Below are 21837 nucleotides of genomic sequence, written 5' to 3'. Positions count from 1 at the left end.
TTATAAACACAAACCACAAGACACTTAAAGGCCTCCGCCGAAACTACAATCATCTTGTACTCACTGTTTCTATTTCTCGATGCAGTCGTCTGATTGTCTAATCGCTGTGCAAAAGCACCTTCTCTTGAATGCAATTTCAACTTCTCTTCTGCTGCTTTTATATGTTTTTCTTATAAGATGAATAATGAAATAACGCGTCACTGTACCTTAGTGCCAGTCTGAGGTGTGCGGCTCTAATGTCCGCTCTCTGCTCTCGCAGCAGCCAACAGAGGATATGAACTTGGGCCGAACAATGTTTCATCCACCAAGAAAGTGCTCAGCCGGTCTTTACTGAGCGTGTGCTGGATGTCTCGGATCAGCTGCACGTCTCTTCTGTCTCCGTTGATGCTCTCGTCTGACGGTTTGGGCTCTGTGTCTTTATGGTGGGACTCCTCCTGGCTTCCGTCGTCTGACTTGGACGCCGTAAAAGCAGTTATTTCTGTAACTTCGCGACTTTTCTCGCAGGGTTCTTCGGTATCTTTCGGTTCGGAGAGCCCCTCTGGACTAGTCGAATGCTCAGGACGCTCTTCTTTTTCAGATGGAAGTAGAGGATCTGTCATCTCTTCAACTGTTGTCGGGTTTTCATTCACACCTGGACCGTTTTCAGCAGTTTTCTCCTCAGTTTGGTTCTCAGAGATGCTCTCAGGTCTGCCGCTGGTTACTGAGTGATGAGTGCCTGCAATGCTTTCCACCTCAGGTTTAGACACAGCAGTTTTCTCAGCGGTATCCTGCATTAAACCCTCTTGAACATCGTCTTCTTCCAGCGATGCCCCGCTTCCTTTGTGCTCTTCTGATCGCCCTCTCACAGACTCTTTATCGTGTTGTTCACTCTCTGCTTCTGGTATTAAGTCTTGTACCTCAGTCTCCTCCTCCTGTGGTGTGTCTTTGTCAGGATTCTTCTCACATGGTTCACCATCCTCAGACTGAGTGCTCCCTAGCTCTGACTCCACAGCTTCCTCTTTGCTTTTCTCCCTTGACTCATTTACATCTTTTGCCGTTTGCTCTTGTTCTGCATTTTCAGACATCTTCACCATCTTCAGTGGACTCACTGACCTTGGCAGCTCTGTAGATGGCGTCGCTTCTTCGCTCAAGTTGGATGTTCGAGCGTTTGAGTCTCTCAAGTCTTCCAAAGGCTCCACAAACGTCTCAAAAAACTTAGATGTTTGATGCTTGGTCACCCAGTTGGAGACCAGATCCGCGCTGTCTTCTCTTGCTAAGGCCTCCGGGGTTTCTTTCCCGGCTGCGACGCTCTCTTCAGTGTTTTCAGCCTCGTTGTTTTGTGATGGCTGCGCTGGAGGTTTGAGCAGCACACTCGCTCCTTCCTCCGAGGCCTTGCTCGCCTCCTCTGTGTCTCCGTGCTCTCCGGCGGCACCACAGAGGTCGACGGCGGCAGCGTTTTCATCAGCATGTGGGAGCTTGTCCATCTTTACGTCAGACAGTGCAGTCGACTCGTCTAACTTGTGAGCCGTACCGTCTAAATCCACAGCGATGGGTGTTGAGGGTTGCACCTGATCACCCGATGAAGCAACGATCACTTCGTTGACGTCACTCTGGACGTTATCTCTGTTTTCATCATCGCCGTCAGATATTTTGCCATTTTCACCCTGTTTTGTTTCCTCACTGTCCTTTCTGTCATCTGATTTAGCCTCCTCTTGTATTTCCTCTCCAGATGTCTCTGGCTCACAGTTGTTTTCAGGAGATTCATCTTGCCTTTCCTCCTCCTCCTTAGCCCCACTTTCTCCAACATCACCCTCAGGAGCTTGATCAACCTCAGCGTCTTCGTGTTTTTCAGCACCGTCTCCAGACGCCACAGTTACTTCTTGTACCTCTGTGCTCTCGTCCTCTGTAGGTTCCTCAGTTTTTATCTTGTCTTCTGCTGTTTTCTCATCATTTTTGCCCTCAGATTGAGCCTCAACTTCATCCTCGCGAGCTTTGTTCTCTGCTCCAGATGAAATTTCTCCGTTTTCAGCATCAATTTCTCTATTTTCAGTGGTCCTGCTTCCTCTTTCAGTTTCTTTCTTTGCATCTTCAGCCTCCTCCTCGTTGTTTAGCGTCTCCTCAGTCGTTAAAGTCTCCTCTGCTACATTTGCTGCCTCACTGTCACCGACATCCTCTGACTCAACAGTATTTTCATCAGATATTTTCACATTATCTTTGTCCGAGTCTGCATGTGCAGCTTTCTCAGGTTCTTCTGCGGTCTCAGATTTTTCCTTTCCCTCTACAGTCTCTGTGACTTTTGTCTCCTCACGTCCTTCATCGTCTTTACTCATCGCAGCTTCATTTTGCTCAGCTTTGTTCTCATCCTCATCTTTTTCTGCCTCGTCATCCTTTTCTTCACCAGCAGCTGTGTTCATCTCATCGATCTTTTCACCCTCGTCAGTTTTATCAGCTCCCTTTTCTTCAGATTCTTCCATGTGATTTTCATTCTTGGGACATTCGCTGTCTTCGTCTTTCTCTGTCTTTTCTGGCTCGTCTGGCTTCTCTGTGTCGTCTTCACTGTGGGTTTTCTCTGCCTCTCCTTCAGTGTTTGAGTCCGTTTTAATCAACTCTGAAATGTTTTCCTTGCTTTCGACCCTCTCCTCTGTCTTATTCTTGTTATTCTCTTCCTCTTCTGTCTTATCGTCCACTTCTCTGTCCTCACTATTGTCACCTTCTGCTGTCTCATCTGGATTTATTTGTTTTTCTTCCTCCTTATCTTCCTCTGCGTTATCATCTTTCTCCACTGATTTTTCTGTCTCCTCTTCTCCCAGATCACACCTTTCTTGTTGATTTTCATCCTTCCTGGCCTCTACTGCTGACACTTCCTCTTTTTTAATATCACCTTTATTGCTCTCATCTCTTACATTGTCCTCACTTGTTTCTGCTGTTTTTTCGACTGTGGTGTCTCCGCTCCCCTCCAGCGAGCTGCCTGAGTTCTCCGCTGTGACTTCTCTTTCTGATTCTGCAGCTGTGTCTTCGCTGTCTCCCTGCTGCCTCTTCTCTGTGTTGGTTACAGGTCCCTCTTCACAGCTGAGGGCCTCTCGCTCCTCTGAGGGCTCTGCTTTCATCTCCATTGTCTCGCCCGCTGTCATCGCCTCCGCCTCTGCATTATCTGCCGCTGCTGTCTCATCAGTCTTTTTATTTGGCTCCGATGCCAATGACTCATCCTCCTCGCTGCTTTTTGCCCCTTGCCCCGTCTCGTCGGGGTGCCTGTCAGCCACCACTGCAGTTCTCTCCTCGTCTTCCTCTGCAGCATCAGTGGGTTTAGCTGCTGCTTCTTGTTGAGGCTCTGAGGTCTTGTCATCCTCAGCCATTTCCTCTTCAGATACCGTCTGCAGACCCGGATCTGCAGTGTCCTCTAATTTATCGTTCTCTGCTGTGTCTTCTTCTGGTGCAGCCTTTTCATCTTCCTCATCTTTAGTACTATCTCTGCTCTGGCGGGGCTCCTGTTCAGTTTCATCCTCTCGCTCTTTTGGATCAGATGTCTCGTCCTGATTTTGTACCACCGCTTCAGCTTCGCCAACAGCACCTTCCTCACACTTTGTCTCCTCTATGAGGGTGTGCTGCTGTTCTGTAAATGTCACTGATTTCTCTGGAACTGCATCTGCAAAAGCAATTGAGAGATCATTCAGGAAAATATGTGTTTTAGTGCAAGAGTTGTCTTGTGTATCTTGCAGATACTTTGAATGGCAATGAAAATCTGGTACCTTTGTTGTCCTGCTCAGGGCTTTTATCTGTGGACTCCTTCTCCTCCTCAGTGCTGGTGTTGCTCAGCTGAGACTCCTTCGGTATGTCCTCTGCCAGCTTCTCTTGCACAGATTTGGCTTGGGAAACAAAAAGGGGCATCAAGCAAACATTTAAGCAAGCACACGATGAACTGCTGAGCCACTCAAGGCCCGAATGTTAAAATGAAAGAGGCAGAATTCGATCAATGCAAGTGCAATGAGAGACCAGAGCCAATGAAGAAACACACAGCCAATAACAAAAAAACACTGTCTTTAATTTTTACAGGTGCAAACATAAGGGAGCAACACAACATGCAAACTGATAATGAACGTGCACAGAAAGAAACACATAAAGAAGCGCGATTCAGTGCACAGCCAAACCACAAACACAATGCAAACCTCGAAGCCTATTTTAGACCTGCTTTATGTCGGATGTGACTCTGAAACTCTAGATGATGAAAAATTTAAAGAAAGGAAATGACTTCAATTTGGCACTGGGGTGTTTTGAACACAGTTCAGGAGCACAGTTTGAATGCAGAAATATCTTTGGTTGAGGAAACTGGTTTCATTAATAATACATTTTCTAAGTTTTACACTCTATGCTTGAATATGCAGTAGCTGTTTGAAATACTGGGGCTTGTACCGATGAAAATATATGTAATTTAGATCAGTGGCAGCTTCCTCTTCTGATTGCATTTTCACCCCCTACAGATGTTTCCTTTTGTTTTCCGAGCTATATTTTCAAATGTTGATTTATTTTATTTGTTTCACATCATTTTCGCTTCAACCAGAACTTCACAGCGCAGCGTTAAGACAGATAAATTGAGTGAAAAGCAAACATTAATTGGAAGGTTTTTGAAGGCCAAAAACATTGTCAGGAGTGATAAAAAATACAATCAAAATGTTGTTATAGGCAAGAATTTGTTATTAATATTCAAACATCTCGAAACCCATTTGGAGAATAGAACAAAGCTTTGACATTAAATTGTGTATCAGACAGAAAATCACACACAAACAAAAGAAAATAAGAACAAAATGCCAAAAACAATAACACACAAGTAATTTTTCCACTATTAGATTTTACATAATGTTACTTTAAATTTAACAAACTGACAATTTAGCTGTTGTCAGGGTTGAACACACCTGCTCCTGGCACTGACTTGCAGCCCTGGATGTTATAATAGTGGAAAAATCTCCATTCAAGATGGACTTTCTCACTCAGGTGAAAGCTCCAGAGCTCTATTTGTTGGTTTATACTCACCCCTCTCTTCCTCCTCCTCCTTCTCCTCCTGTTTGCTCTCATCTACCGTTTTCTCAGCCTCTCTGTCTCCTGAGGTGTCATCACTCGGTTTATTCTCGTTCCCTGCGGGGACGCTGGAGTCGGAGATGTCTGTCTCTTTGCCGTCCCCATCATTGTTCTGTACGTCAGAGTCTTTAGCCGCAGCAGACTCAGCGGCTGCAGCTTCTTCTGGGATTGGTTCGTCCTTTTCATCTGGTGGAACAACAGTTTCCTCCTCATCGACCTCTTTAGCTTGCTTTGCTTTCTCGTCCTCTCTGGAGTCTTCAGCATCGCTCTCCTCTCGATCGCTGCCTGAGGAGCTGGAGCCTGAACGAGACCTGATGTCTTCTGTGCAAGAAAGATGAAGCATTTTAAAATCACTCTCCAAACTTCCAATTTGAACTGTAAACAAACTAAGATGACGTAGATGACACATTGTAATTGATGCATATAAAGTTCAGCTCCATAGATCAGCAGAAGAGCCCTTGAAAATATATCGAGTGAGTCTGTTTTGCTGTATTTGCCGCAGTTGTCAGATGAATAAACGATGCCTTTAACTCGCAGTCATTTATTCAGTCTAGATATTTCACCCACCGTCCTTCTCGTCCTCTTCAGTCTCAGAGGTGTCTCTCTCTTTAACCTGCCTTTGCTTTTCACGGGATGGAGACGGGGATTTCTTTTCCTCATCTTCCACAGGGCCCTCATCGTCTGCTTCAAAGTCTTCCTCATAATCTGAAGAGGAAGACATGGAGAAAAATCACTGGATGGAAAAGATTTGTGAAGTCTGTGGCATCTATTCTTTTCTTATTGACGCAGGTCTTTTACCATCTCTGACTTTGTCGTCCTCAGCGGCTGTTTCTTCTTTGACTGGAGTCTCCATGGTTTCATTTTCTGAATGGGATGCAGCCTCATCTCCAGCCCTCTCTGTCTTCATCTCAAGAGCATCCTTTGGGCTGATGACTGACTCCTCTCTTCTTCCATCCTCTTTGACCCTCTTTGGTGGAGGAGTGGGCTTTTTGTCCAATCCCACTGCTATGATGCACCTGAGAAAGGAGTATCATGGACTGTAAGAAATCAGTTTGGAGGAAAAATTTGATATTTTTTGTGAAATATTCTTATTTGTTTTCTTGCCAAGACTTAGATGTTAGGATCAGTAAGGATCTGTAAACAGACTTTTATGTGTAAAATCTGGGGAGTTGCCCTTTAAACACACAGTGTGAGACCTTACTTGTAGCAGGGAGAGGCCCCCTCTACGCTGCAGAAGCCAAAGTGTCCGTGCCTGCCGCCGAGTCTGGAGCCCCTCCTGTGTTTGAACTCGCAGCAGGAACTGAGCCGCTCCACCTGCAGCCCGTTCAGGAAGAAAGTCAAGCTGAACGGGAAACCTCTGTGTCGCCTTGAAATGAACTGGAAAGTCTCTGAGGGAAAGATTAAGGCTGTAGATGAGCGGTAGGAACATTTTCACACGTAGATCATCAAATCTGCGACCTTGGTGTTGCACGACACGCAGCTAAATTAAAGATAGAAAACTAACTCCATTTTAAAGTTATTGTGCAGACTGCTATGACCTTCCTCTCTGGATTTTCCTTTATTCATGTGCACAATCACACATATCTGACAAACACAATCACACTGACCTCCCTCGCGGAGCAGGCCCTTGTAAACACACAAATTCTCTCCTCCACAGTGTTGCTGAAACACTTTGACCTCATCCCTCATGTCGGTCAGGTCGTGGGCGAGATGCACCGTTTTGCCGAAGTATATCATGTTCACGCACACTCTGCTCTGGTGCACAGAGCTCCTCAGCATGGGGGAGTCCTGGACGGGAAAAAGGGCAGTTTGGTGTCAGATCTATATGAATTCAACCCAGTTTTGGAAATGACTTTAATTTCCTAATTCCAATTTGCTGTGGATGAAATGTTCTCTGTAATGATAAAGATAATCTAAATCACTAATAAGCAACAACAACATGCAAATGTTCTGCACTGAACAATCATCTCTGACTATAGATGAAGTCACAGAAAATACTCAGGATCCCTCTGTGCTCTTCTGTATTTTAGAGTTCAACCACACAAATTTATCAAAGCCACACAAAAAGACAAATAATATCACCTCTTCCTGCTGAATCTTGCAAAAATCACTGCATCTCCTGGACATTGTAATTGTTGATTTTAATTAATCCTAAGGGGCTGAAGCTCATAAGTTTGTTGTGGAAAGTTTTGTTTCCAGGGAAAACATGAAGAGAGATAAAGACCTCATTGACGTCAGCTCCGCTGGAGGCGGTGGTAGCACGCAGTCTGCGGCCTCTGAGCGTGCCGCTGAGAGTGACCTTTCCCGCCCTCTCTTTCCTCTTCGCGGCTGGAGGCACTGGGGTGACAAAGTTGTTGATGACTGGGAGGCAGTAGGGTGAGATGCCATGGGAGGCCTCCTTTGTGGTCCAACGGCTGCGGCAGTCCTTTTCCATCTGGAAGTTAATGAAGTCACGTTGTGATAACACTTCAGTGTGTCTGGAATGTCTGTGCATGTAAAAACAGTCAGACATAAAGTTTATATGAACGATACGGTTCAGTATTTTCACACTTGCTTGCAACCATAAAGTTTCTACATCTCTAAAGAGTTTCCAAACAATGTGACCAAAGGTAGATGATCCTGGGCTGAGGTTAGAAGTAGAGTCACAAAGCCAGACCATCTGCACACTTTATTTTAATGCTGTGTCAGTGCTGGAGAAAGGTCTGAGCCCATTATCATTCTGGTACAGGGGGAATAAAAAAGCATTGGCTTTTTTGGTTTTCTTTAAATCAATCACAAGCCCAGGATGCAGCGATGATGCCTTCGCAAAATAGCGTCAAGGGGAACTTGTTTTGGTGGAACATTTGCTCACTGGGAGGCGAGCCTTGGCATTAAAATGGCTCAGGTAACAGCTGCTAGCTTTTTTTTACATTCGTACTTTTAGCAACCAGGTTAGGGTTCGGGTTTTTCAGGGTGTAGACTGCTCAGAAGTTACCAACCTCCAGGCCTGACAAATCAAGCCACCGGACAACTGCCAAAGACTGCAGTTCCGTGAATGACCACTTGAGGCTGGCTCAAAAAGCGAGTCAATCCCCATAGACCCCCATATTAAAAGGCAAAACTTCATAGCAGAAATAAACATGTTTACAGCCTGGTACAAATGTGCCTTTGGTCTCTTTGCTAATTTCCTCGTTCATGACAACTGTACTGTAGAATGTTTTGTCGGTATGACCAAAAGTCAGTGCTGCCTTATTATTTTAATTTTCTCTACTGTTTTCAGTATTCAGTCTCGGTTTGGTTACATTTAGGCACCAAAAGTACTTGTTTAGGTTTAGAAAAAGGTCATGGTTTGGGTTAAAATAGAGCCAAATTAATGGGTGAATGAATAAGAAAGTGTCTCACAGTGCAGTTGAACAGCTGGTCGTTGTCATTGGAGGACTCGAGGAGTCTGTAAGGGGAGCTGCGCCTGAGCGACGCCGTGGTGCTGTTACTGTGGATCGGCTTCAGACGCACCGGCCTCTGCATCTTCCCTGGAGCCGTGTTGGGTCGAGACGAGCCCGGCTGCAGTAACACACATACAGTTAGCATTCATGCTAAGAGCAAACACTGTATATGTATTGCTATGGAAAGCAGTTAAGAACAGGGTAAAATTTAATTCAATACAGTGAAAACAAACCAACTAATACAAGGCTGTGAATTCAAATTTCCATTTTCCCCAATTTTTCTTACTTACTATCCATAAGAAGTAATTAGGAGATTATTGATAGGAGATTATTGAAAATTCTTAGTTAATAGCCCAGTAGTTGTAGAATCTGGTCATGCAAAATAAGGTTTTTGCACACCAGCTACATGTACGTACTGCAATATAATGTTATACTAAATATGTTGTGGTATTTCAGTTGAATGTAGTCTGTTATATTTCTCATTAATAGCATTACACAGAATTCCGCAGTTCATGCTAAATAACACGACAGGTGTCTGCAAATGCACATTAGCAATCTTCCCCAGAGTGCCTTGACATTTTATTCACCATATCGCCGTCGATGTATTTCAAACAAGCCGCTGCCCGCTGAAGTGTGAGGTGTTTGCAGACGTAAGAGCAGAGGGATTTCACAGGGTAAACTGAGATCAAGGCCAGGATTACCAGCTCTATATATTCTGGCATCATGCTCTGTGACTTTTTATATTTCAAAGATAACACACTTCTAATCCCACCGCTTCACTTGAAACACCCTTGTTTGCACACAGAGCAAACAGCAGCTGAGGCAGCTCTTCAAACTTAAGTGTCAGTGTAAACATGCACAGATCATCAGCATGCAGGGATAATGATTTTCATTACAGGCTTAAGCTCATCGCCTCAAAGAATGTCTTGGAGTTAGACACCGTTCAGCTGTGACTGACTTTGGTTGATTAAAGCAGATCTTTATTTTTTTGTCCATTGAAGTGAAACTGTGGGTGTTTGACTGCAGATCAGACTGTGTTTGTTCATCTGTCCATCGAGTTGGTTGAATTTTTGACATAATTCAGATGGATGATGCATCATTACAATTTAAAGGCTACACTGACTGGTCAAATGTACTGCAATTAAAGGAATAGTTTTGGGAAACTATTTTCTTAGACAAGAAGATCAAGACATGTCTGCGTGAAGATAAATTTGACCTGGAACCTGCTGATTATTTTCACGATTTCGTGATAATTCGTTACAAAATGGTTGCCATTTAATCTTCTTTGGACCGACTAATCGATGAATCAATGTTAATTTTGACTCTGCTTTTCTTACTGATGAGGGCGCTGCAATTAAAATTAAACCTCATATTTTTGTCTCGTAAAACACAGGTCCATCCCAAACTGATGGGCCTAATAAACTAGTTAACAAAAGGTCAACGCATTTCAAAAAACCTCCTTTGCATGATGAAGATGCTGTAATTAAAGGTCACATTTCAAAGGCGCTTGATTAAGAACTTGGATGAGTGGTGCTCCTGATTGGCCAAAGGGTTTCCTGTCTCATTCACAGGTGACAACATCTTAAATGTGACATTACAGACATCATATCCACTGGATGTTTTGACTCACAGACTCGGAGGATTCAGAGTGCTCCCCCTCTGGCCCAGAGTGCTGCTTCCGGATGCCCCTGGCCCCCGTGGGTGGGCGTGGAGACAGGATGCGGATGAGGTCTTCTTCATACCTTTTGGAGCGCTCCAACTTCCAAACAAGACCATTCATAGTCATTTTTTGTGTAGCTATACGACGACTTTTGTTCCAAATTGAGAAACATTTATATGAAATTACTTATTAATAATGACACTGTAAACAATGGTAATGGGCTAATGGACTGCATTTAGTTAGCGCTTCTCGAGTCTTACCAACCACTAAAAGCCAGCATTCACCCATTCACACACACATTCATGCGCTGGCTGCAGAGGCTACCGGGAGCAGTCTGGGGCTCAGTGTCTTGGCCAAGGACGCTTCAACATGGTAATGCAAATGCTAATAATGGAAAATAAAGACTGCACACTGAAGATGATTTTCTCAGTCATTCGTTCACAAAACAGGGCAGCCGAGGAGCGTTTAAATGGAAATGATGTACCTTGATCTTATGCACTCTTTCCCTCCTTGCAAACTCCTCCAGTCTCCTTTTGATCTCTATTTGATGCACACGCTGTATGGGAGAGGCACAGAACAAATGACCATCATTTATTATGCAAGTAGAGGCACAGATTAGCTCAGTGTTTGGACTGTTTTTTTCCTCCGGTACACTGTGTTCAGCCCACCTCCATCTCCAGCACCTTGTGGAAAATGGCCTGGGCCAGGCATTCTCGAATGTGCCTCTGGTGGGCTCTCTGGATCAGCTTGTGTCTGTACTCCTTGTCTGGCACAATACGCCCGCTCCTGGTGATCTGATAACAGTGACAGTGTCGGTAGATGTTGGTTTTTGAAGGTGGTTAACAGTGTTTTTGAACTGAGGTCACCGACAGCTGACACTTTGTGCAGAAATACAAAATCATGAAAGGCCCTGAAACGTATTCTCTCACAGTGAGTGAACACAATGCCTTGTCAAAGAACATTTTTACTGTTTTACATGTGATTTTTCTAGGGCTGTGGCTCAGCTAGGAAAAGGTGAAAAGACAACCATGAGTTTTGCAACTTCTGAAGAAGGGACTGATGACAGTTTTTGACTGTTAACTAGCCTTAAACTACATTTAAAGGACATTTCCATGCAGCTTTTACACAATATTTCATGTCGCTGTGCTCGGGGAGGAACTTTCTTCTGACTGATGGAAACTTCCTAACAGCCATATTCAATAAAACATGACTACTCGATTGCAATATCAGCACAATTTCCCTCACTGAGTGATGACGGGCTGTAAAATGAGCGATACTGTTCTCAAAAGCTCTCAGAAGTCGGACAGACCCAAGTTTGCAGGCAGTTTTCACTGTCTCATCATCATCAGAGCCATGGCAAAGATTTCACAAAGACTAAATGAGGTCATACTTCACATCCGCCGGGCACCAACCCAACGTCCCTGCCTGTTAAATGCATTATTTCAATGCATTTAACTATTCAAATTTATTTTCTGTACATTTTGTCTCCCTAAATACTGTTTCAAATCGTTCATACTGCCTGGATAAAATTCTTTAATGTATCTTAATTATATTCAATACCTTTATTTAGAATTATTTAGCTGTAAAAATCAGCCTTCAAGTGTCATTTCACTGTAGAAAGTAAACTATTTTTCAGGTTGTTAAATTCCAAACTGCAAAACAGATGACAGGACGTACCAGTCCCGCTCTCTGCAGGTGTCTCCTGATCCGAGTGTTGCTGAAGTATCCAGCGAGGTGTTTGTCTGTGAGACTGTTGTAGGCTGAAATAAGTCTGCAGGCCAATAAAAGACACAAAAGAGACACTGAATAAGACAAAAGGCGTCATTTTATGAGGAACATCCAGCCTTTAAATTTTGTCCTCCTCTGGAGTAACTCGAGAAGTCTTGATTACAGTTAACAGAAAACCAGAATCTCAATCAAATGGGACACAACACCATGTTTGTTTGTTGTCCTCATTAACGGGACATCAGGTCGTTACAGCCGGGCTCGTCTGAGAGCGTTTTTCCAACACAGATTTGATTTCCTGCAGCATTTGTGCACGAGACAACAGGATCTTACAACTATAGGGTCTGTTACCGGAGTCTGATTACCAACAGGAATTAGAGGGGACGGCACACTTAACCCTGTCTGCCTCCTCTTTGTGCGGCTGGCTCGTCGGTGTTTGCTGCTCCTCAGCTTTGGCTGCAGACCCACAACGTGGAGGTTTGACCATCACCATCATTTTATATGTGACTTTTTTTCTGACACAGTCATGCTTTGAGGAGATTACATATATGAGCTGTGTGTTTCTGCTTCACATGTTTACAGTAAAAAAAAATGGTTCATTATGTCTCTGTGGTCACTACAATGCTGATATTTTGATATATTTTTAGAAATAAGTTAATCAGGTTCTTAAGCAACTAAATTGAATGCTTTAGAAAAAGTAAAACACAAGTTTGACTACTCCTAATACTTAAACTGGGTTAAATGCAAAGAAAGAATCTCCCTATGAGGATCAGTAAGGATAAATTAACTTAATATTAATGTGTGAGCAGTACTTTCTCTCTCTCTCTGTGGAGGTGGAGCTCATTTTAACTACGTCAGACAGTGTTTAATAGTTAAACTCATAGCAATGCATCATATTATTTAAACTGTCTTTACTGTAAGATCTTAATCTGTAAATGTTTATGTACTGGATCAATGTGGTGAAGTCAAAAAAAAAAAAGAAAAAAGAAAAAAAAAGATCTCAAATTCAGAGATTATTTTCATCCTGCTCCATCTTTGTGTCTGAATTTTCTTTTATCTTCAGGTTGTGTTCAATGACATTTGCTGTTCACAGTGAAGCACTTTTAGAAAACTGCTGTTTGAAATGTTTTTATTGATTAATCATTGGAGTCTGTTAGAAGACAAGCCTGACAGTAGCCTCAGCATAGGTTTAGGCTGGATTAAAAGTACAGAATTAGGCCTCTGCAGTGACTGTATTTTATAATGTGACATTTGTATTATTGAATTTATTTCACTGCTTTTAAGCAACAGCAAAAGTAAGAGAGCAGGTTTAAGTAAAACAAACACATCACTCTGACCTGAATGCACTTTAGGTCTACTAACTTAAAGACAATATAGGCTGAACTAACTTCCACTACAGTTTAACTAAAACCGGGACCTGGATATTAAAAATGGACGTACCCTGGGTTGAAGTGACTCATGGCTTTCAGCTCGCGCCCTCCTCAGAAACCCCTCAGTGCTTCAGGTATGAAGGGTCGTGGACTCGGTCTTCCCTGGAACGGGTCGAGGCCGGTGTGAAGTCAGGTGCAGCCGGCAGAGTTGCGGTGAGGAGCGGCAGTGAACGCAGCGGAGGCGGACTGAGGCTGCGCTCCTCCCGCAGCGGAACTGATGACACGCGCCGGTTGCCATGGCACATCACGTGACGATGCTGCCGGTTTGATGAGGCTGGTTTCTGTTTACAGTCCCTCTGACAGAGAAACAGATCTATTACTTTAGTATAAATAGCAATACATCACTGTGGAAATACTGCTAAGAGTACTGCATTCACAACCTTAAAACTATATTGTATTGAAGTGATCAAAAGTAAAAGTACTCATTCTTTAGTAAAATGGTCCCTCTCTGTGTTTTAGTGTTAGATAAATAGTACTGGTGCATTAATGTGTAACTACTTTATATACTGCTGGGTAGTTTAATCCAGAAGCAGTGCTGGAAAGTAACTAAGTACTCAAGTACTTCATTTAAGTACAATTTTGAAGTGCCTTTCTGAGGGAAATACTGCACTTTTTATGTCACTACATTTAGTCACTTTGCAGAATCTGATTGCTAACACAAAATATAATCAATCAGTAAATTATGATGTATTATTATGATTATAGATTAAGATAAAACTTCTAAATTCAGATTAAAACGAGCTCGGCTTTTACCAGCTGCAACATGTGATGAACACATTGACGTATCAGTGTCACAGTGTCATATATATTATTCTGACAGGGGCCATCCACATAATGAGACCTTTACTCGGTACTGCTTGTACTTTTGTACTGTAACTTAAAGTACTGAAAGCATGGCTTCCACTTGTAATGGAGTATTTCTGTGCTGTGGCATTGCTACTTTTACTTCAGTAAAGGATCCGAGTACTTCTTCCACCGTCATCATCACATGTTCGTAGCGTTGCCGAGATATTATTATGATGCATGAATACGTAAACAACATTTTACTGTTGTAGCTGGTTGAGGTGCAGCTAGTTTATCTATTTTAGATAGAGTTTGGTAGTTTAGTCCAGTGGTTCCCAAGCTGGGGGTCAGGCCCCTTCTAAATGGTCATGAGATGATTCATGTACTAATCTAATCTTTGTGAAATATTGGATGATTTTACATTTGTTGCCCTAAAACAGTGATTTAAATGAACCTGTCTGAAAAGTTTAGAGGAAAAATCTCATATACATCTGAAAGGTGACAGGGGGCCAAACTAAACACTGACATTATTTAAATAAGGTGAACCACTGGATTAATCTTCAGCAATGTGTACATTAAAACCTCATGTTCATCATGTAAAACCTTCATTTGTAAAGTAACTCGCAACTCCAACTGTCAGATAAATGCTGTACGATCTTGAAACAATCTGCTAGAAAATGATTCAAAAATAATTTTTTGTTTGCTTTCACAAACCAGCTGGTTAAAATCAAATCAAATCACAGCTCTGACTTCTGACTGATAAAAGACATGAACCGCAGACCACCCAGCACACTGACAACATCACTGACTGAGAGGCAAAGCTGCCAGTTCTCATCTCAGACAAGACATCCACAGCTGAGCAGGACCAGCTTCAGCTGCAGGTCCTCTGTGGCCCTCTTGTGGAAAAAAGGAAAATTATTTTTTCCAGGACTTGGCATCATTTTCACCTTTTCTATTAGTGTATGAAAACACACCAGAGCCACCTCTTATGTGACGCTAATTAGAGCTACATTAAGTCTATGCAACAGAGAATCATGATGGTATATTTGGTCAGATCTTCTATATTTCTTAGAACTGCAGTGGCTTTGCTTGCTGTGTGTATTCCTGTCTCACTGCCTTGATATTGTGCTGAAGTATCATGCAAAATATCAGAGATAGGCTTTGAATTTTGTGGCATAAACTCAGCTTATTTTCATAATTGAAGAGTTTGTCAGTTCCAGAGTTGACCAGTAAGAGGAGCCATGTTTCTGTCTCAAGATGTGACAGAGCCTGGGAGTCTCACTCCTCCAGGATCACTGATGAATACACTTAGGAGGAAGAGGAGAAGATTGTCCTGTGACTGTGTCCTTTAGGGGCACCTATCCTGTCCAGAGATACAACAGGAGACATTTCAAATGAACACGCGAGATAATGTAGAGTAAATTTAAGATGAAACTTCAAGGAAAGTCAGGCGTTAAAGGTCTTCCACACCAACACTTGACCGTGATGCTGCACATAGGAGGCTGGACGCAGGGTCTCTGCTGAACAAGCTGTCCAGCCACTGTAAAATGTCTCAGCTGGCTCAAATGTGACGGCATGTAAATGATCATTATTTTATCAACATTTCATCTCAAATCAGGCAAAAGTTGGACCACAATGTAATAAAACCAGCACTTCTCTTACAAATCCAAAGATACATTTAAGTACATTTTTATCCTTTTAAATGCATATTTTATTAAAGCAAGTGAGCTATGGAGGCGTCAAAGTGGACGACATTAGTGTAGAATAAATGTATTGTATGCACATACAAAGGGTATAATATGACAATATAATGTATTTTCTATAAAGCATGCAGGGAAAGAGGCTGTCTGATAGATTTTATTAACTGTTTACACAGTTTTGAATTCAACACGGTGCTAAATGGCTCTGTTTACTTGGTTGTGTACATGTGTGCATACATATGTGATGGTCAATCTCGCTGCTGAAATGAGAACATATTATGGGAATTTACCATTTTAAGGGGTCATGACCATTTGCATCTGCAAAAGGTCTCTGACACAGTAACTGTAAACACGAGGTTGGGGTCTTACTGAAAGAAGAGAGACCTACACCATTAGATATTTGGAGCTGTGTGTTAACATGAAGTGACACAGAGTCTCTGTGGCAGTGCCCTCCAGAGAGGTCTTATTTCACTTTCAATACTGATTTACTGCTTCGAGGTTACAAACATCTCCAGAAATAGAATGTATCCCGAGCATAAATGAACAATATAAGAAACTAAACAAACTAGAAAGCTTAATTTAATTTGTGGTAATATAATATTATTTTTACTTTCTTTGTTCTCTTTTGACGGGCTGAGCTTTGCACTGTGGACGCGACATGATCAGAAATGTGTTTGCTGCTTGTTGACACTCACCAGCATCTCCGCACTGCTCTCTTTTTACTCCTGTTTCCCACCAGGACGCCAACACACACCTGTGGATGTTCAAGACAGCCAGAAAAAACAACAACAAAAAAAACAAAAAACTGAGCGATAACATGGGTCACAGATAGCATCAATGTGCCTATTTGCATAGTCACAAATCTTCTAGTTATAAGACATTTTAATCGTGCTGAGAGCCCCAGAAGGCACTGTTCAAATGCTTATTTACAATATTAAGACATGAGATACATAACTGTCATTAAAACAGAAAAACCACAAAATACACACAGTGTGAAATGGTTTTTGCAGTTTCCTTCTACAGAAATATCCATATTCTTACAACAACTGCTACTGTCATTATGATACTGTGCGTACTAATGAAAAAAGAGCAGGGTGACAGTGGGAGTGGCCAAATCTACACACATGTGGCTCTGTGTGAATGAACGTGACATATGAAATAAACTAAGACCCTTAAAAATGCTGCCTCAGGACCATCTCATTAAAGAGACTCGAGATGAAACTAAACTTGATTATCCGAGTGTTTCATGAATCATCAGAGCTGCACAGAGCTGCACACGCTTTGCAGAGCTTCATCGCCTCTATGCGCACAGATGTGCGCTGCAGCAGCTCTCTCTCACACTAAGCAGTGGACGTGAACTAAGGTGAGCAGCCAGGTGGATGATAGGCTACCTGTTTAAACATTCACTGCCTGTCAAGCCGGTGCAATTGAGATGGATATGCCTTCATTGCTGGCAATGAACACAGTAATCAAGGCAGGCATTTCACCAGCACTAAATGCCTAATACACAACGCAAGTCTTAAAATAACAATTAGGGTAGAAATAGAGGAGGGGTGATTATAAATTCCATTCAGGAAAGGGTCTTGGCTGTAAGCTGGGAGGTGGCGGGGAGATGTCGGGGAGTCATGCGGCTCTGAGATGGGAGGGGGGGGAGGGCAGGAGTTTTTGCAATCAGCGTTAAATAGAGCAGTTTTGTGCCTGTGTGATTGTCAAGTGGGCCATTACTCGTTGATAAGAGCACTTTTTCCTTATGCCGCTCTGATTGGGCTGAGCATGCTGCTCCCTCTCACATGCTGTCCCAATGCAATCAGGCCCCTCTTTCACTGCACTGCCATTTTCACTGCTGTGATTTCCACCCAATCCCCCCATTGGCCCCCAGCCAACGCAACTCCCACCCCCCCTCGTCCACCAGCACCCCACCTCCCCCTTCAGATTCGATGAGTACCCATTTACAGCAAGGAGAAAAGGTCATGCCAAACTCGTTGTGTCAATTGTAAACCACCCCAATTCGCACTGATTTCAATGAAATAAATGAGTAGGTGCAGCCCCAAAGAAAGCAAAGGTCCATGTGGAAGTGGCAAATTAGGAGATTTTCTCAGAGGCTCGTCAGGGCCAAACGCTCAGCGCTTCTCTCGGAGAGAGTCTCCCACGTTCCTTGTTCTTACTGTATCTGGGTGTCCTGTGTGTCTTCGCAGAGAAAACTTTTCTAAGTACAAAAGACCTGTTTGGATATAGAAACAGGCAAAGCGGGACCAATCTTGCATCATGTCAGGATGAAAATGGACCAAACAGGTTTCATTGTTTCCAGTAATCATTTCACAGAATCATGTCAACGAGGGTCTTTCTGTTTGCAGCACTGGACTCTACTTCTTAATGTCATTAGTCCGTCGTGTTTCTTGTTGAAGCACTTCTGTTCACCTTTGTGTTTGTTGACATCAGCTTTACTTCCTCTTTGTTACTGCTGTGAGAAAATGAAAATAAAGTGAAATATATCTTTTCTTTTTTTCTTTCATTCTGATCTTTGTGAAGTGACGACTCTTCCTTAGCTGCAAATAGGACTCTTGATTAGGGTGACAAAATATAGAAATTATGCCTGATAAGGAATTATTACAATCTCTGTATCTAATATGGGCTATGAATAACTAAATATATGTATGCAAAAAGTCCTTCACACACTGTGTTATCTTACATAGTGATCTTAATTAAGATTGGGGTCCTTTAATGCACTACCTTTGGGGAGGCGTCGTGCTGCTATTGTTAAAACCAGTCACAGATGGAAATCCACTGGGTCACTTTCTGATGCAGATTTCAGAAACCTGTCAGTTCAAAATCATGTTTATAAGCAATTCACTCATAAAATTTGAGAAAATCATGAAATATTAGGCTGATAAAACAACACTTTGTATGTTTTTGGAGCTGTTAAAGGGGGGCAGGATCTCCAGGACTCCAAAGTGAACATCAAGGTTAAGAAAAGTTCTTCTTATCACTGTTAAGCAGCTTTATTAAGTCTGTTGCTGTAACACTATCATGTATAGTAACAGTTGCAGTTGCGATCACTGAGCTCCTCTGTGCCTCTCACACCTGATGATACAGCATCCATAGATCCGACCGTGTGTACAGCAGCAGCCTCACACACGGCCGGACGTGGAGCTGCACAGCAGCAGAGCAAGTTTGCAAGTATGTTGACAGATGAGACATTTGTTTTTGTCTGGTCCACATCACGCAAAACATTTACCAAGTCAGCCATGCAATGTGGAAAATGAAAACATGCAACCGTTACACACTCAGATTTACATCTTTCCCAGCTTCTGCGCTCATATCAGGTTTTCTACAGATGGTGCGTTGGAGCGATAAAGACTTTCATGTCTGAGAAAGGATTTGTCTTCTCATGATACAACGCTCGATAGGTAGCTCTTATTTGTTTTGGTGCTATATTCCACGGTAGCACTCTTGCAGGCATTGCATCTCTCCTCTCACCTTTGACCTCTCTGTCTGAACTCATCACCGAGATCGGAGTGACGCAGCTTCTCAGGACTTTTGCCTAATTTAAAGTGTGACAGAGTTCTGCAGCAATAAGGACCGAGGAGTGGTTGTCTCACTGCTGCTTTAGTGAACTCTGCTCTGCAGCTTGCAACGCTTGAGATGTGTCATCTGATAAAAAAAAAAAAGCATTCATCTCCACCAGGTGGAACAGGACACATCTCAATGGAGGCACGCTAACTCCTTTATCCCTCTGCGATGGTGCGATAAGGATGCAGACTCATGCCGGTGCAGGTCGGACTGTTATCCCGTCAGAACAGAAAATAGCCTTTTGCTGCGTGTGTGTGGTGGCTGGGATGGAAGGGTGTGTGTGTGTGTTTCGGCTGGGGTGGAAGGGTGTGTGTGTGTGTGTGCGTGTGTGTGGCGGTTGAGATGGTTGGGTTTGCGTGAGCTACTGGCTTGAATGAGTAAAAAGATAAAAAGAAGCAAGTTGGCAACTGTGTGTTTTCTGTCACTCCAGTTCCTCCAATCCTTGCAAAGTATCTGCGTTACCTCTTAAAAGCCTGTCAGTGCTTGGTGTAGACTGCAGGTTGACATGATTTGCATATATTTGCATGAAGAGCAGTGGTGGAAAGTAATTAAGTACATTTACTCGAGTAGATGAAACCCTCATGTTTGGCTGACGCTGGTTTTATTTCCTCATTGTTTGGGTTCCCACAGACCAACCGCACTGCTGTGTGTACAAATAGTAATATTCACAAAATCAAATATTTTTATGCCTACTTGAAGTATTTTTACATGGTGGTATCTAAAGGACCTGAATGCTGAAGAGAGAGGAGTTGTCCTGTGAGTGCAGGCTGTGATGCTACCTTAACATCTGTTGAGAGGATGCCGTTCAGATCAGGTGACCTTTGACTGTGTGTGCGTGAGTGTAAAAATAACGTGGGATCCACTGACTCATTCACTGTAAGGCCACATGCTGCTGTTTTGACTGGAGATCATTTCTAGACAATACATAATCGCACTAATGCAACAAAACTGAACATTCTAACCTTGATGAAGGTGGGATTTATTCCACATCTGTGGTATTAAACCGCATCAGTTTTACCTAGAAACTGGCAACCGGGTGTACATAGTGCATACTGTATATGCTCATGCTAAACCAACAGTGAATGTGAATACTGGCCCTATTCGGATACATAGTCTTAAACAAAGTTGGATTACCGACGGGGTCCCAGAGGGGATCCAATAGTCCCTGTTTCACTGCAGGTAAAATGTTTTTAGCAATTTTAAGCCGGGCTTAGCCTTTGTGTGAATGCTCCCAAACGGGGACCAGCTGCAGTCGAAGGCAGCTGATGTTGGTGGGATCTGGAGGACGACAGAGGAAACAAGTAGGTGGCTGATGAGACACGTTGGTACAACTGCCATATTCCATCTCGTACAGTGTTATATTGAAACTGTGCAAAATTCCTCAAGTTCTCCATATTCCTGAGAAATTGCCAGAAAACTTGCAGAAATTTACAAATCAGCAAGCCAGGCACAATCCTGGAGGGGATCATGTGTTTGTTTGGGTGTGTGTGTGTGTGTGTGTGTGTGTGTGTGCAGCTAACCTCACACACCATTGGGCCTATCAGTCTAACATTATTTGTGCACATCTATGACTGTATGCTCAAAGACTCTCACAGTTGCCACCATTCACAATTATTGACAAACCTATTTTATCGACTGTTCTGTTTCACATCACCGCTGACTGCTGACTCCTTGCTCCTCTTAGCCGGCCGGTCGAGGCCGCAAACGATCAATTGCTTCAGCTTGGAATCTTGTTTCTGATGGGGAAAACGTACGGGGCCGTCAATGAAGTGTTGGTGGATTCTTTTGTGCTTTAGTTTGCCGTCACTTTAAATTTTCACACTTTATTTTGGAACCTGAACATTGTCTCCCGCTTCACTCCTCTCATACATACACACACTTGACACACAGCCGGTCCTGCACTCCCTCTTCTCCACCCACCTGCCCCCGGACACACCTGGCAGACATCTACACTCTACTGAGCCTACTAGTTGTGAAATGTAAACTTGCACCAGAGCAACCCCGTGTCAAAATCTATTTTAAAGAGCTTTATTACTTTAGGTTATTTTGTGCTCACATGTTTACACATTCCTAATTAAAGGTCCCGTGTGTAGGATTTAGGGGAAAGAAAATATAATGTTCAGTTTTCATTAGTGTATAATCACCTGAAAACATGAATCTCTGTGTTTTTGTTACCTCAGAACGAGCTCTTTATCTACAAAAGGAGCAGATCCTCTTCCACGGAGTCCGCCATGTTTCTGCCATAGCCAAGAACAGACAAACCAAACACAGGCTCTTCACAGAGGCGTTCATGTTCTTCATGCTTTTAGCAGCCACTGTAGAGGAGGGTGAGAGAGGCGTATTCGGTTGGTTGCAGTCTGTAACCTCACAGCTAGATGTTACTAAATCCTACATACTGAGCCTTTAAGTTGTGTTTAATCACATTACTGCAAAGTAAACACAAATCAAGGTTGTGAGATGATTGACAGGATTGGAAAGCAGAAATAAAACTTATTTCT

The 21837-nt window shown here is 42.9% G+C and overlaps 1 protein-coding gene across 1 annotated transcript; it reads right to left on the bottom strand.

The window, feature by feature from the left end:
• Nucleotides 1-92: 92 nt before the first annotated feature.
• On the bottom strand, nt 93-13454 carry erich3 (glutamate-rich 3). The gene is made up of 14 exons (XM_076721568.1): nt 13297-13454; nt 11809-11902; nt 10800-10925; nt 10616-10687; nt 10102-10230; nt 8431-8589; nt 7274-7483; nt 6657-6837; nt 6251-6437; nt 5848-6065; nt 5617-5754; nt 5005-5370; nt 3726-3842; nt 93-3622 (listed from the first exon to the last, which is right to left on the bottom strand). Exons 1-14 carry the CDS (start codon nt 13314-13316, stop codon nt 234-236), a joined length of 5406 nt encoding a protein of 1801 aa, XP_076577683.1. The 5' UTR covers nt 13317-13454; the 3' UTR covers nt 93-233.
• Between the last annotated feature and the right edge of the window lie 8383 nt (nt 13455-21837).

Source organism: Chaetodon auriga, chromosome 3 (genome assembly GCF_051107435.1).
Source record: "Chaetodon auriga isolate fChaAug3 chromosome 3, fChaAug3.hap1, whole genome shotgun sequence".
Taxonomy (NCBI): domain Eukaryota; kingdom Metazoa; phylum Chordata; class Actinopteri; order Chaetodontiformes; family Chaetodontidae; genus Chaetodon; species Chaetodon auriga.
This window is presented reverse-complemented; position numbering and strand designations above follow the sequence as displayed.

Coding starts and splice junctions, on each gene's coding strand:
- erich3 (XM_076721568.1), bottom strand. CDS start 13,316: ATGAGTCACTTCAACCCAGG. Junction 10,688..10,799: donor ACAAGGTGCTGGAGATGGAG/GTGGGCTGAACA, acceptor TCTCCCATACAG/CGTGTGCATCAAATAGAGAT. Junction 3,843..5,004: donor GGAGGAGGAGGAAGAGAGGG/GTGAGTATAAAC, acceptor TTGTTTCCCAAG/CCAAATCTGTGCAAGAGAAG.